At 33.5% G+C, this 15,759-nt stretch overlaps 1 protein-coding gene across 1 annotated transcript; it reads right to left on the bottom strand.

The window, feature by feature from the left end:
* Positions 1–2,026: 2,026 nt before the first annotated feature.
* On the bottom strand, positions 2,027–14,415 carry LOC127709051 (manganese-dependent ADP-ribose/CDP-alcohol diphosphatase-like). Its single transcript, XM_052214382.1, has 3 exons — positions 14,191–14,415; positions 4,353–4,997; positions 2,027–2,741 (listed from the first exon to the last, which is right to left on the bottom strand). Exons 1-3 carry the CDS (start codon positions 14,210–14,212, stop codon positions 2,446–2,448), a joined length of 963 nt encoding a protein of 320 aa, XP_052070342.1. The 5' UTR covers positions 14,213–14,415; the 3' UTR covers positions 2,027–2,445.
* Positions 14,416–15,759: the final 1,344 nt, after the last annotated feature.

The raw sequence follows: 15,759 nt of genomic DNA, 5'->3' as shown, positions 1-15,759 counted from the left end.
AACGAAAAAAAAATCATCCAGATAATGGTAAGTGCTGTTGAATTTATCAATTAAATGGAATTTAGACGGTTCTTTACTGAGTTTGGCCATAAACTGTGATTCATAACAGTAAAGGACTCTGTCGCTACAGATCGGTGAGTAAAATGTCGATAAGTTCTTACATCTAAATACATGCAACTTATATTATATCTTCACTAAGTCAAATATCGATTTAAATTTTGTCAACTTAAATAGGCCCCCCAAAACAAATCAGAATTCCAAAATCATCGAGTGCAGGCGTAAATATTTAAGTCAAATGTCAAATTTTACTGACTGAAAAACTATTTATTACTAATAGTTTACAACATAATTATGTTTAAAATATTAAAATAGCAGCAGCTACGGATTAGATTGATTGATTGGTTGGTGTTTAACGCCAATTTCAGCACTATTGTAATATTTCGTGGCGGTCAGTTTTTATTGTTGAAGGAAGCCAGAATGCCCGCAGAGAAGCACCGAGATTTAAATTTTCAACCTCAGTGTTGACAGGCTTGTGATACAGTAGTTCGACTACTTAGACCACTCGACCAACGAGGCCCCCATATGAACCAGATACAAAATTAAAATATGAATTATTTTTGTTTGAAACATTTATAAAAGTGAAATATAGAGATAATATTTCGCTGTAAGAAATCAGATTGGACCAATTTCGTCGAAATAAGCTAAAAAAACACATCACAGATGTATTATTGTCTTGCAAGACAGTAAAACAACTCATTTGAATTCGTATTCCTGCAACCTTTAATTTGACCTTAGCGGTGATGGGAACAACATGTGGCTCATTCATTAAAAAGAAAAGAATGTCAACATTGAAAAGTGAAACCAGGGAGACACCAGGAATAACCATTTCTTTGACTGATCCGGCCCACAAAAAATCATTCTTATACAGGTAAAACGATGATATACATATGTTTTTAATCTATGACACCAAACAGACCTAGAAAAAAATCGTCATAATACAATTGCACGTGCTTTTCTGTTTGTTCATATTTATATTTATGTTTATATCAAGTTCTATGATCGTCGGCAGTCTTCGGAGGTAATCTCCAAGTATTATTAGATGGCGTCTAATTGAACATACGCATGAAATACTGATACATTATAACGAGTCAATGCATTGTTAATTGTTTCTTTTGGACTTTTTGTAATTTTGATATACGTTGTAGTTTGTTATAAATCAAATATGCGAATTTGGGTCAAATCGGTCAACATGAATTTGCAGCTAAAGCCCCTTAAATAATGTAAAGGAATCAGATTCTTGGTTAAAGTTATTTTCTATTCAAACTCAAACACTTCGTAATGTTCTGATAATATTTTGAAAATCTTGTCCTCTATCTTGGAATTTTAGTGTTGTAAAAGAACGTTTCGTGCATTGGTAGCAAGAGGCATCTTTTCCAATTGAACATCAATTCAAGATACAGGGTCATACTTTTTTTTAAAGCATCGATTTTAACGAATAATTTTACTGTAAAATCCGATATATTTGACATTTTCCAATGAACATATATTTTTATAATTTTTATGTATTTGAACATGAGAATTCCAACGCTGATACTGTATGTTACAAAGTCAGGAAACTGCATTTAGTTTTCGTAAAATGTACTTTTGAAGCTTTGTCTAGATACGAAAAAAGTGTTTGTTCCATTGGCTCTCTAACAAATACTACCGTAATCCACGAGTCACTTTACTATTCTTTCGATTTCGCCATCGTTTAAATATGTTAATCCATTTCTGGGATGATTTTCCCTTTTTTGAATAACTTGCAACAGTTTCTTCTAGTATGTACAAGCTGACTATGGATTCCAAAGAAAAAAGTTTGTACTTAGGTGCAACAATAGGTTAGAACAAAATGTCTTCCTTATTCTTTATTTTTGCATTTTGAAAAAGGAAAAACAAACAACAGAAAATATACCCATGTCAGTTTAAAAAATCTGCCAGTATTCCTATTCCACAGTTGTGTATGAATTTGAAGGAATAGATTCTTAGATTAGATTCTCAAATTTATTCAATTTGTGTATACATAATGTTACAATATATTGGTTAAGATGTATTTGTTCATTTTAATTTGTTCCTGTCCAAATCACCATTCTTCAATATACTATGAAACAATAAGATCCAAACTCAATAACTCAAAACTGAACTGAAAAGTGTTTGACCTTGTCGTCGATGGTCAAAGTCAAGGGTCATCTATAAATGTACTTGGCACAATATTCTCTTTAGAGTTTTATGTTAAACATATAGTAGAATAACAGAAATAGTGAAACATAAAAAAACACTGAATAAACCGGCATTGTTTGAATTACAATAGATAGTTAAATCAACTCCTTATGATATATATTTTTTTTCAAATGAAATGCACAATAATTTGAAAAAAAAACAAAATCAAAATCTAAAAAACACTTTCAGTCAACATTTCAATTTAAACTTTAACGGACAATCCACGTCAAACATTTCTCCCCTTCCTTGAATGACCAGTGAATCCTCTAGCAAGATGCCAACAGCGTAAGAGTCTGGGTGTTCTATAACTCCCGGAAATGTTATATGATGTATCCCATTCTGATCGACTGAATAACCACCCCTGTGATCATGACCGCTGATATAACAGACCACAGAGATTTCAGACAGAATTTTTAATATTTCACTATAATTCCAACTCAAACTGCTACCACTGTTTGCGGCAGGTAAGTAAACTGGGTTATGGCCTGTAACGAATAATTCCAAGTATACATTAAGTACACTTATTCTAATGTATAAAATCATTCAGTAATGTTGTTCACACTAATCATAGACACTTATTCGTTGTTGATGACTGTACGTGTATTTTAGATGACGGGTAATTTTATTTTTTCGTTTTGATATTATTAGTTTTCTACGTTCATATCCACAGATATGCAAATTTTAAAAACCTGAAATACTCCAGAATGTGTAACGTTAAAGCAAACTATTTTATAATTAGAAAAAAAACTTGTGGAAAAATGAACGTTTGACATAATTTTACAGGGTGTAGAAACCTGCAGGTGTTCAAATATAAAAACGTTTTACTTTTATAATAAGAGAAGCTTGACTAAATAGACTTTAGCGTTCGACGTCTCGAGCGGCAAGTCATAAACACCGAGACCCCAAAGTGACTCATTTGCATAACTAGGTCAGAAGTTTCATTCATGGACGATGAATCCAAGCGATCTTCTATTCAGCTTACAATTTTGTCATCGTCCTGTAAACTATGTATCTTTATAAAAAAACAAACAACAGATATATATATAAAAAATAAACAAAAAAACAAAAAACAGAACAAAACAAAACGAACAACACATACAAAACAGACACAATCGTATCAATGTAGATACCTAATTAGAAGAAACACAAAAATCGAAAATATAGGTGAACTGTTGGAAAAAGGGTTCCATTATGTCTCTGTTCAATTAACAGGTACGGCTTTCAAATATTCGTCTTTGAGCGTTCCTTATGAAGGTTAATCCAAAAAAGAGCTTCGGACGCATGATATTTATAAAGTGTTGTTTCCAGATTTGACAAAGTAAGTGATGTCTAAATAAAAATAATAACTTTTTGTTACATCCACGTTCTTTGGTCCCTGGTGGATACTTTTTCTAATGGCAATCATACCACATGAAATTTTTTAATATCTAACAACAGACTTAACTAAATTTTCAGGAAGCCGACGCCGGCTTAGGACCGATAAGTTTGCTACCGCGACTTTCGTCGCTGGCCCGATACAAAAATAGTGAACAATAAATCTTTCACTTCAACAAGCTTGAATACCAGTTATACTTTCATATTATTTTGGGTATATACAATGTCTATGTTTCGTCATATCTTTTGTTAGCTAGAGTTGTGAACTTGCTTGATGGCCAATGGGTATATCGACTATAATTCTTAGAGGTGGTGGAAGAAATTTTGAAACTAAAAACCAAGCAACTGTTGAAAGGTTCTAAATAAGCTAGTGGTTTGACAAGAGAAAAAGTTTATTTTAGAAAAAAAATTTAACAGGCTATGGACAACGGACACCACTCATAATGGTTTTAATGGCAAAGCGATCTAAACCTAACTACTTGGTACTTAAATGTTTTATACGATGGTACTAGTGGTTGTAATGCCAGTTAATGCGTCAGCACAAAATATCACGTAAAAATGTATAGCCTGGTGGTGTCTTATGTCAAGCTAGAATAATTAAATCCACCAAATTAATTTGAAAACTGTTTCCTTATTCAATCTTCCTTTTGATATGAGAAACCCTGTCTCATATTACAATTATGATTTACAATCTGTTTATATGTGATGAATAAACTACATACCAATGACAATAACATTTTCTTTTTGTTCTGTTGCTAACATCAGCTCTTTTCTCAACCATTCCAACTGCTCTTTTGAAACTGCCCCATTAAAGTCTACAAATCGTCTATCATCCGATTCCAGACCTGATGTGTCATCTTTATCTTTGTTTGGGTTTCGTTCCTCCAAAACGGACTGAGCTGTATTATAATGAGTTGAACCCTCTACTTCACCGAGAACTGATACTTCATAAGTGTTCAAGACACAGACTTTAAGTCCTTGATATGGCGATAATGTATAATATGCTGTGTTGGAAGATGGCAGATTTCTGAACAACCTTGATTTGTATAGGCTTTCTTTTTTAAAATTGTATAGTTCATGGTTACCAACAACATTTAAAACCGGCCATTGTTCTTCATCAAATATGTCTAAAATACGATTTAGACAATTAATGGGTTCTTCAGTCCGTTTACAGAATCCATCAATTAAATCACCAAGCTGAAGAATAAATTTGACGTCATTTTGTTTCCAGTCCTTCATTGCTTTCTGCAGAAGACTTAATGATGATCTGTAGTAACGTTTTCTGGTTCCATTCCAGTTGTATCCATCTTCAATGTTTGCATACTGAAGATCAGCCACAACACCAAACCTTAATAATGTCTTCTTTGCTGTCATGTAAATATATAAAGATAGTATTATAATTTATAAATTTTACAAGTTTGAAATTGGTAAGGGGACGTCACATTGTCAGCTTATTACTATACGAGTCAATTATGTTTGCAATTGTAACATATGTACACTGATGCTATTTGTATGCTCATATGTGTAACGTAAATTCTATAAGTTGTATTGTTGCATTTTTAATAAAATGGTATATTTAAAAAACTATTCAACATTGAGGTCATGAAAAACAAGATTTGCCTGAAGAAAAACCACCATAATAAATAGAACAGTTATGACAAGAACTCCAACGTCATTGTGAAAAGTACCAAAATGTTGGTCACTTGGTATCCGAAATCTCAACTTGAGCGTTAAATATAATAAAAGTCCATAAAATAAAATTTGCATATGACTAATTTTAGGGGAACCCGTTTTTCTCTAAATGCTTCCCTGCACAAAATTTATGTCTAGCTTCATTTAGTATTTTAGAAATCAAATCTTTTAACATATTAATACAAATAATCCAAGGCAAGGGATACGACCGATATGTTTCAATTGTTGTAACCACAATCCCGTCTTCTTGTCCTAGAATGTGACTTATCGAGTTAAACTTATCACCTGGTCTGTACGTACATGAGCAACACGACAGGTGCCACGTGTGCTTACCCTTCCAGAGCACCTGCGATCACCACCAGTTTTGTAAGGGTTCGTGTTGCTCATTCTTTCAGAATTCTATGTTGTGTTTTGTAGAGTGTTTGTCTTTTGGTCGTTTTTTGATTTTTGTAATGGCATTGTCAGTTTGTTTCCGACTTATGAGTTTGAATATTCCTTTGGTAATATCCGCCTCTCTTGTGTACTCCCGTTGACATGTTCGTCTACAAAAGAGTCATCAGTGACGTTCCAATCAATAAACTTAAAATGCCATTCAAAGTACGAATTTGAATAACCTTGATGACCCGAAGTTTTGAAGGGTTTTTTGCCAAATACAGCTTATGTACTAGTCATGTCTTCTTTAACTGTCCATGACGTTAAAACACTAAATCCCTGGGATGTGTTTTAGTTGATTTTAGTCTCTGATGCATGATTTTTTATTATTAATTGTTTTTGGCTTTTAACTAGCTTTCAGTAACTGCGAGTACTCTCAAATCGTACTTTCGTGTTAATTTGACCTGTTGATACAATTTGTAATGCATTTTTGTTATTTAGTGTTTACTTATTTTGTGTTATATGTCGTCTCACTATTTTTAATATATACCACCTTTGATAAGTGTTTGGTATGACGATAAATTTTCACTTCTGTTCTCGTAATATGAACAACAAAATTATTTATTTTGTAAAAAATATTTCCGTACTCCATGTATACCTTACAACAAAATTATTTTTATTTACCTGTGTACGTTATTTTATTTGGCGGCATTTTGTCCAAGGTTATGGTTGTCTTTCTGATATTGTTTTACATCTGACCCCCATTTTTTATTAATTTTGTATTTACATTGTGTCAAAGATCAAATTTATTCGCTCAGTGTATGTTCACTTGTTTTTATTAATATGCCTTTTGATTGAGTTAAGCCATTTCAATTGATATTTTATAGTGTGTCTTTCTATGTTGTGATGTTACACTATTGTTTCAGGTTAGGGTGAAGGTTGGCGCCTATTAAAACGTTTAAACCCGCTGCATTTGTTTGCACCTGTCTTAAGTCAGGAACCTGTTGTTCAGTGGTTGTCGTTTGTTGATGTGGTTCATAAGTGTTTCTCGTTTCTCGTTTTTTATATAGATTAGACCGTTGGTTTACCTGTTTGAATGGTTTTACACTAGTCATTTTTTGGGCCCTTTATAGCTTGCTGTTCGGTGTGAGCCAAGGCTTTTGTTGAAGGCCGTACTTTGACCTTTAATGGTTTACTTTTACAAATTGTGACTTGGATGGAGAGTTGTCTCATTGGCACTCATACCACATCTTCTTATATCAATGTAATCTATTCCTGGGATAGAAAATCCTTAGTATTTCAAACAAATCAAAGTCTTGCAAAAAATGTATTTTTGAATTTGACCATATCAATGATAATTCATGTCATCTGTAATCTGAACGTAAAACCTAAGTTTGATATGTACTATCGCATTCCTATAGATGTAGCCTTATGCCAGTGTATATACTTGTAGAAATCTTAGTGCCAGACATTATATTTACGCTACAAAACATCCTTGAAATCAATATTTTATGTTTTATGTTAGGTCCTTAAAGTAATCAATAGTAATATTTATAAGCCTAATAATAAATTCAGAAAGTCTAACAGAAGACGGTTAGTTGGTTGTTTGCTGTGAGGTCATCAGTTAATCTGAATTCTCCAACCTTTGTATAAATCTAACAAAAGACATTTATTTGGTGGGATGCAGTGAGTTCACCATTAAATCAGAACCCCCACCCTTTGTATAAATCTAACATCTAGTTGGTTTGATGCAGTGACACAGAAACCCTCATCTTTTGTATAAATTCAATAGAAGACAATTAGTTGGGTGAATGCTGCAAGGTCATCATGAAATCAGAAATCAAAACCGTTTGTATAAATCTAATAGAAGACAGTTAGTCGGTTGGATGCAGTTATGTCATAATCAGTGGGAAATTTAGTGAACGAAAAAAAAAGAAAATTCATTCTTCTTATGATAGAGTCGAGAAAGTCAATAATAAAACAATGCCGGTGACGATACTGATCAAAAGTTATTTATAAATAATAATTGTACATTTTAAAGAAATTATTTGTTAAACTGTATTATTAGAAATATACATGCAAATACACGATGTTTTATGTTCAGTATTTATCGAGATACTTGCATTAGAAGCTTGTGAAACTGAAATCTAAAAAATGCTAATTTTTGCTGCATATTGATAAAAAAAAATGGAAAAAAATCATGTACATACAAAATCTAAAGATCTTTCGGGTCACCAATTTTCGGAGTATTCCATAAAGTCCATAGTATGGTAAAATTTCCCAAAGTATACTTATTTTTTCACACCTAAGTTATCGAGTACACCTGTCTGCTCTTGTCACATGTACATTCAATAGAGAAATATTGTCTTTTCGTGAATATAACAATTTAAAAGTCTGTCTGTGCAGATTAAATTTATAATTGATAGTGTCCTTGCTAAAATGGGACAAACATTGAAAAGATCTAGTTTTCAGTGTTTACAGGCAGGGGAGTTAATATTTTGTCACTAGATTTCCCACTGTGTGGTAGTCCTTGTTATTCTAGTGAACTAGTTCATAGGGAAAGATATAAGTTCGGCTAATTGGTAGAACTGGTTGTTGTAATGGTCTAGTCTAATGGGATATATGTAAGTTCTGCTATATGTTAGACCTTGTTGTATCGTTCTAGGTCACTTGAATAGGTGTAAGTTCTGCTGTTTGGTAGACTTTGTTGTTGTATCGTTCAATGCCACTTGGATAGATGTACGTTCTGCTATGTGGTGGACCTAGTTGTTGTAGTGTTCTAGTCCTCTGGGAAAGATGTACGTTTAGTAATGTTGTAGACCTTGTTGTCGTAGTGAACAAGTTCATAAGGATAGATATAAGTTCGGCTAATTGGTAGAACTCTTTGTTGTACTGTTTTAGTATAATGGGATAAATACAAGTTCCGTTATGTGGTAAACCTTCTTGTTGTATCGTTCTGGCCAATTGCATTGATGTAAGTTCTGTTATGTGGTAGACCTTGCTGTTGTACTGATCTAGTCCACTGGGATAGATGTATGTTCTTATTTGTGGTAGACCTTGTTTTAATTTTGTAATCCAATGGGATAGATGGTAGATCTGCTATGTGGTAGACCTTGTTGTTGTAGTTGATTCTAGACCAATGGGATAGACGTATGTTTAGGTATATAGTAGACCTTGTTGTTTATGGGTTTTAGCCTAACGGGATATATGTACTATATGGTAGACCTTGTTTTTGTAGTGTTCCAGCACTAGTAAAGCAATTTTAAACCTATGTTAATCTGAAACAGTCATCCCGCTGCAAATGTTTCCACCTGTCCTAAGTCAGGAATCTGATTACAGTAGTTGTCGTCTGTTTATGTAGTTCATACGTGTTTCTCGTTTCTCGTTTTTATATAGATTAGACCGTTGGTTTTTCCGTTTGAATGGTTTTACACTAGTAATTTTTTGGGGCCCTTTATAGCTTGCTGTTCGGTGTGAGCCAATGCTCCGTGTTGAAGGCCGTACCTTGACCTATAATGGTTTACTTTTATAAATTGTAACTTGGATAGATAGTTGTCTCATTGGCACTCATACCACATATTCCTATATCTATTGTGATCAGAACAGCTCATAAAACAATAAATTATTACATCATTTTCGGTCTTTCACTTAATTTGCAGACTTATCCACTGAAGTAAATTCAGTACTGTGCAGACAACGTAGATCTCTTCGGTCTGTTTTCAGACTGTTCAGTAGTTGTTATTTTACCTGTACAAATAAATATCATACTGAATTGCTAGGAAAGCTAACGAACATTACTGAATTTACTGCAACCGACTTGCCTGGACAAAACTGAATTCACCGCAATGGATAAGTAAAAAAATTGTTTGAAAGACTGAACTAGACTGAATAATTTATTGGTCAGACTTTTCAGATGATATTAAGATCAAAATGATCTGTCCCGAATGTTCTTGCATTTATTTGTACTGCATTCCTGTCGTGTAATGGTGTCATTTTAGTGTTATATTTAACATTGCCATAAAAGTGCGAGGTTTGGCTAGCCACAAAACCATGTCCTGTACCAAGTCAGCAAAATGGCCATTGTTATATTATAGTTCGTTTCTGTGTGTGTTACATTTTAATGTTGTGTTTCTGTTGTGTCGTAGTTCTCCTCTTATATTTGATGTGTTTCCCTCAGTTTTAGTTTGTAACCCGGATTTGTTTTTTTCTCAATCGATTTATGAATTTCGAACAGCGGTATACTACTGTTGCCTTTATTTAAGACTAAGAATATCTTACTAGTGTAAATCCAAAGGGATGAAGTTCAGTTATGTGGTAGATCTTTGTGTTAATGGGTTTCAGCCTAACGGGATATTCGTTATTTCAGCTAATTGCTAGAACTTGTTATCGTAGTATTCTATTCCAACGGGATAGATGTAAGTCCAGCTGTGTGATAGACCTTGTTGTTGTAGTGTTCTAGTCCAATGGAATAGACGTTAGTTGTACTATGCAGTAGACTTTGTTGTTGTAGTTCATTTAAACTTATCTAAACTTAAAGGAATTAAACTTTATTTAATTTTCTTAAAATGACTCTTGGATAAATATGAGTAAAGAGAATTGGAATGGAACGGTGAACAACTTGTGTTCATTGGAATGTCAATCTTCTAACTTTACTTTCCGGTACATAGAGGATTTTCTCTCACTAAATAATTGAAATTTGGTGACTATGTTGAACGCATCTATCCCATAGAACTTGAGATAAAGGATACAACAGATACAGTTAAGTCTGCCTCATATCTTGACTTATATCTAGAAATTGAAAATGAGGGTCGGTTGAAAACAAAACTTTATGACAAAAGAGATGTTTTCAGCTTCCCAATTCTGAACTTTCCATTTTTATGTAGCAACATTCCAACAGCGCCTGCATACAGAGTATATATCTCCCAGTTGGTACGATCCTCCAGGGCTTGTATTTCTTATCATGATTTCCTTGATAGAGGGTTGCTGCTCACAAGGAAGCTATTAAACCAAGAGTTCCAAGTGGTGAAGTTGAAATCATCTCTTCGTAAATTTTACGGACACCATCACGAATTGGTTAACCGTTACGGAATATCCGTTTCACAGATGATAACGGATATGTTCCTTATGTCGTTACTACAATCCCGTCCCCTTTTCCCGAATGTGATCTACCGAATTAGACGTATTACCGGGTTTGTACTAACATGAGCATCACGACGGTGCCACATGTGGAGCAGGATCTGCTTACCCTTCCGGAGAACCTGAGATCACCCCTAGTTTTTGATGGGGCTCGTGTTGCTCAATCTTTAGTTTTCTATGTTATGTTTTGTGCACATTTGTTTGTCTGTTGGTCTTTTTCTTTTTTAGCCATGGCGTTGTCAGTTTATTTTAGACTTATGAGTTTGAATGTCCCTTTGGTATCTTTCGCCTCTCTTCTACAATGTTTTAATGGAAAGACAAGTGTGTACTGAAGACGTAATCGTTCAAAAACTTCAAAATCCTAACATTTTATAATTTTCTCGTCTGTTCTTTTGATCACTCTTTCTTGACAATAGTTATGATATGGCTTAATCAGCGAACTTCCCGGCAAGGAACCGTGCAACACTATGTGTGATAATTCTCTGATTGAACCTTTATAAACAAAAAACTTTAGATAAAGGATACAACAGATACAGTTAAGTCTGTCTGATATCTTGACTTACATCTAGAAATTGTCAATGAGGGTCGGTCGAAAACAAAACTTTACGACAAAAGAGATGATTTCAGCTTCCCAATTGTGAACTTTCCAAATATATGTAGCAACACTCTAGCAGCGCCTGCATACTGAGTATGTATCTCCCAGTTGATACGATATTCCAGGGCTTGTATGTCCTATCATGATTTCCTTGATAGAGGGTTGCTGCTCACAAGGAAGCTATCAAACCAAGAGTTCTAATTGGTGAAGTTGAAATCATTCCTTCGTTAATTTTGCGAACGCAATCACGAGTTGGTTGACCGTTGTGGAATATCTGTTTCACAAATGACAACGGATATGTTCCAATTTTCCTAACTACAATCCCGTCCCCATTTCCCCGATTGTTACCTACTGAATTAGACTTTTCACCGGGTTTGTACTTTTATGAGCAACACGACGGGTGTCACTTGAGCAGGATCTGCCTACCCTTCCGAAGCACCTGAGATCACCCCAATTTTTTGGTGGGGTTCTTGTTGCTCCTCAGTCTTTAGTTTTCCATGTTGTGTTTTATTTATTGTTGTTTGTTTGTATGTTTGTCTTTTTCTTTTTTAGCCATGGCGTTGTCAGTTTATTTTAGACTTATGAGTTTGAATGTCCCTTTGGTATCTTTCGCCTCTCTTTTGCGCCTTATATTCTACATTATTTAAGAGAAAATGATCAAATCTGTTTTATGTATATACTACGACTACGTTGATTGTCGAATACAATTTTACAAGATGGTTTGCTCGGATCCCTTTTATCTAATAACATATGAATTCGGGGTGATAATATTTTGCATTATTTGGTATTTGCTCACTTTCATTTTATATTTCCCGTTTTTCATATCAATGTGCAGTCCGATTAAAAAATAGCAATATCTGTAAGAAAATAATAAAAATGGAAAGAGGATGTCTTTTCATATGTTATAGAACTATGATCTTTATCAGTGATTTTAGAATAGATTTTTAGTAAAAACTATAACGGACAGTCGACAGACGTCAGACACAACTTCCTGGCAATAAAGAAAAGTTGGCAGTAGTAGGCTGTGTTGCTTTTTTTGTAGCCTGCATTCACTTCTTATCAATGTGTCACTTGTAATATTTGACTTCATCTACAATTGTTTCATATATACTGCTAAATACATATTGCAGGTTAATCGAATTCAATTACATTATTGAATTATTGCTTCATACCTTGTAAATAGACAGAAGATACATTATTTTTACTATTTACTTATGATAGCGCAAATGTAACGTTGCTCTCATATAAATTGTACTTTTCCCTTTTTTTCATGACGTTTACTATTATACTGTTATATTATTTATTTATGTATTTCTCTGTGCTGAGTGTTCTTGCGTTTGTTTGTGCTGTATTCCTGTCACGTAGTGTTGTCATTTTATCGGTATTTTTAACATTTTAGTTTGTTACCCGGATTTGTTTTTGCTTAATCGAATTATGACTATTGAACAGCGGTATACTACTGTTGCTTTTATTTACGCCTTTGACACATTTCCGCCAGAGACTAAGTGACGTAGAAACTCATTTAATTTTTGGAAGTATACGAAGATATTTTCATTGATGTATCTTTTGAAAACATCTTTTTTTCAACACCGCAAGAAAATCCCGCACCCGGTGACAGGCTTCAGCTGGCCCTTAATAAAAATGTGTACTAGTTCAGAGAAAATGGATGTCACACTAAACTCCGAAACATTTAGATGAACCAAAATTAAAAAAACATACAAGAATAACAAAGGCCAGAGGTTCCTGACTTAGGACAGGCGCAAAAATGCGGCGGGGTTAAACCTGTTTTTGTGAGATCTCAACCATCCCCCTATACCTCTAGCCAATGTAGAAGAAACAAACACCATAGCAATACGAACAGTAAAACTAAGTTTAAATGAAGTCCGAATCCGATGTTAGGATAGGTAACAGAAGAAACTAAGCAAAATGACAATGACAACATAAATTAACAAAGGACTACAAGCAGTTACTGACATGCCAGCTCCAGACCTCAATTAAACTGAGGTCAATAAACGGTCAACTACACATATTGAAATGTTTTACGTGAATGTTAATGGGCATAGTTTTAATAACCGACACCTAGAAATAGAACTTTAATGATTTTCAAAAAAAGAATTTGAAGTTTGCCGAAAATTATTTTTTTAAAGGTTTCGATCTAGTTGCACCACTGAATTTTTAAACAAGACAAAATTATTTATTCTCTGGATGAAGGAGTGTAACTGAACCTTGAAATACTATCTGGTCTTATTGTCAAAACAAAAATCAAAACACAACAATACCATTATTTTGTCTTTTTTTAATTCAAAATTGTCTTCGATGAAATAAAAAAGATTTCGGTTTACATAATTTTATTAAGTAAGTACAATTATTTTACAAGTTAGCTGTTCTTCCATTTGTTTTATTTTCTTTGGTTTTCAACACATTATAAATCTGATCAATTTACTCAGGGTTTGGCTTTACCAAGTAGCGATACTAACAGTCAGTTGTTGTAATCTCTGATGGATAGTTGTATCATATTACCAATCCTTATTTCTATATAGATGAAAACATTTGTGTATGTGCAGAAGATACTTTTAAAATTTGAAGATGGTTTGTTTCGAGGTGCGGTATATACTATATCAGGTATTCTCCACAATTACCTTTTGATAAGGATATGATATATACTCTTTTATAAAGTAAGGAGCACATTTGCATTTATTCCGACAACACAATAAAAAATAATTCTGCCATAAAAGTATGTAAATGTTGATAAAAATGTAACTTACCTGGACTGTTCGTGTTTGTCATTTCAATTTATATAGGTTTTAAAAATGGCCATTTAAAAACATAACCATCCACAACGAACAATGTGTTCAGGTACACTAATTAAAATTTTAATTTATATTCCACAAATCAAAGTTTGACACAAGAACAATCATGTCTATTTTGAGTGCATTTATTGGGTACACGGGTTTTTTAAAAGGTGCCTTCCTGGAATGCATACATTTTATAAAATGGTTTATACTTGAATGTAATTATTACTAATTATAACCAAAACAAACATGAATTTAAAAAACGGTGTGCAGGTTATCTTATTGATCTAATTTAAATTCTAGGTAATATTACACTATTTATGCTTGTTTGAAACTCATATTTTTGAATTTAAGAAGAAATTGGAAACAAATCATGTATCTCTTGTTGACAAATCAGATAAAGCACATATCAATTTAACTAAAATCAGGAATATTCATTATTCATATAACGGTTTCAAATAATGTTTATTACGATCATGTGAAATACGCACATACATGTATATATATATATATATATATACTGAGTGCGAATAGAACCGCAATCCCTACATGTATTGTCCCATTTAATACAAAATCTTGGGGTCTCTTATGATATTAATACAAAACAGTTAAACTTCTCAACTGGTATAGTAAGATGTATCAAAATGTTTTAAGAATGCATTGAATGACAATTTTTCATCGTTGGTTAAAAAGGGATCAAAGGGGTCTTAGAATATCATCTGTTGAATTTCTATCTAGGCACTCTGTACATGTACAAAACAATAAAAAGCACATAAATACCAAAGTACCTGAATGTAACAATCATATCGGCATTAAGTACATGTGTACAATTAACACGAACAGTCACTTTAGACGACACTATATTGTCAGTACAGTACCGGTGAAATAGATAGGTGGCACCATCTGCGAGATGAATGCCATTGGTAAAAATCACTATTCTGATGACTTATCTTCGGGTTTGTCTCTCTTAATTTTTTTCTGTATTCCAATTTTTGTAAACACCTTTCCCATCTGCAGTATACTGAAGTTATTGGCATCTGTCCTAGTATGCGCTTATTGCCGCTGAAAAAGCTCCATGAGACGGAAAATGTGAGGATGGCCCGCTTTAACATATTTCTTTATCTTGGAATGCCAACCTTCTATATATTTGTAGGACTCAAATCTATGGTGGGTTCCAAATCTATGGCAGATTCCTAATCTATGGTAAATATGACGTCATGCCATTTCAAATCTATGGCAGATTTGTTTAGACCCTAATCTATGGCAGATTTTTTTAGACCCTAATCTATGGCAAGTTTTGTAATTTCCTAATCTATGGCGGATTTTGTGCAAAAAGAAAACAATGCAGTACGTATACGATCAATGACTTGTCTTAAACAAGTGGAAATATACGACAATGGGAGGAGGTCTATAAACATTTGTGAAATAATATGCCCTGTAAAAATAAGCATTTTCTAATCTGTGCATGTTACCTAATTAACCCATTCATTAAACCAACTTGTAAGCCCTTAACACACAAGAAAGCAGTTTTTTATAAAAAAA

The sequence above is a fragment of the Mytilus californianus genome, unplaced genomic scaffold (assembly GCF_021869535.1).
Source record: "Mytilus californianus isolate M0D057914Y unplaced genomic scaffold, xbMytCali1.0.p SCAF_7, whole genome shotgun sequence".
NCBI classification, from domain to species: domain Eukaryota; kingdom Metazoa; phylum Mollusca; class Bivalvia; order Mytilida; family Mytilidae; genus Mytilus; species Mytilus californianus.
Note: the sequence above shows the minus strand (reverse complement) of the source record. Positions and strands in the feature narration are given on the sequence as shown.

What these genes read in the sequence shown, in the direction of transcription:
- LOC127709051 (XM_052214382.1), bottom strand. Translation starts at nt 14,212, where the DNA reads ATGACAAACACGAACAGTCCAG. An exon ending in GACAAACACGAACAGTCCAG is followed by an intron (nt 4,998 to 14,190) that starts GTAAGTTACATT and finishes TTTACATGACAG; the next exon opens with CAAAGAAGACATTATTAAGG. An exon ending in AGAAAATGTTATTGTCATTG is followed by an intron (nt 2,742 to 4,352) that starts GTATGTAGTTTA and finishes TATTCGTTACAG; the next exon opens with GCCATAACCCAGTTTACTTA.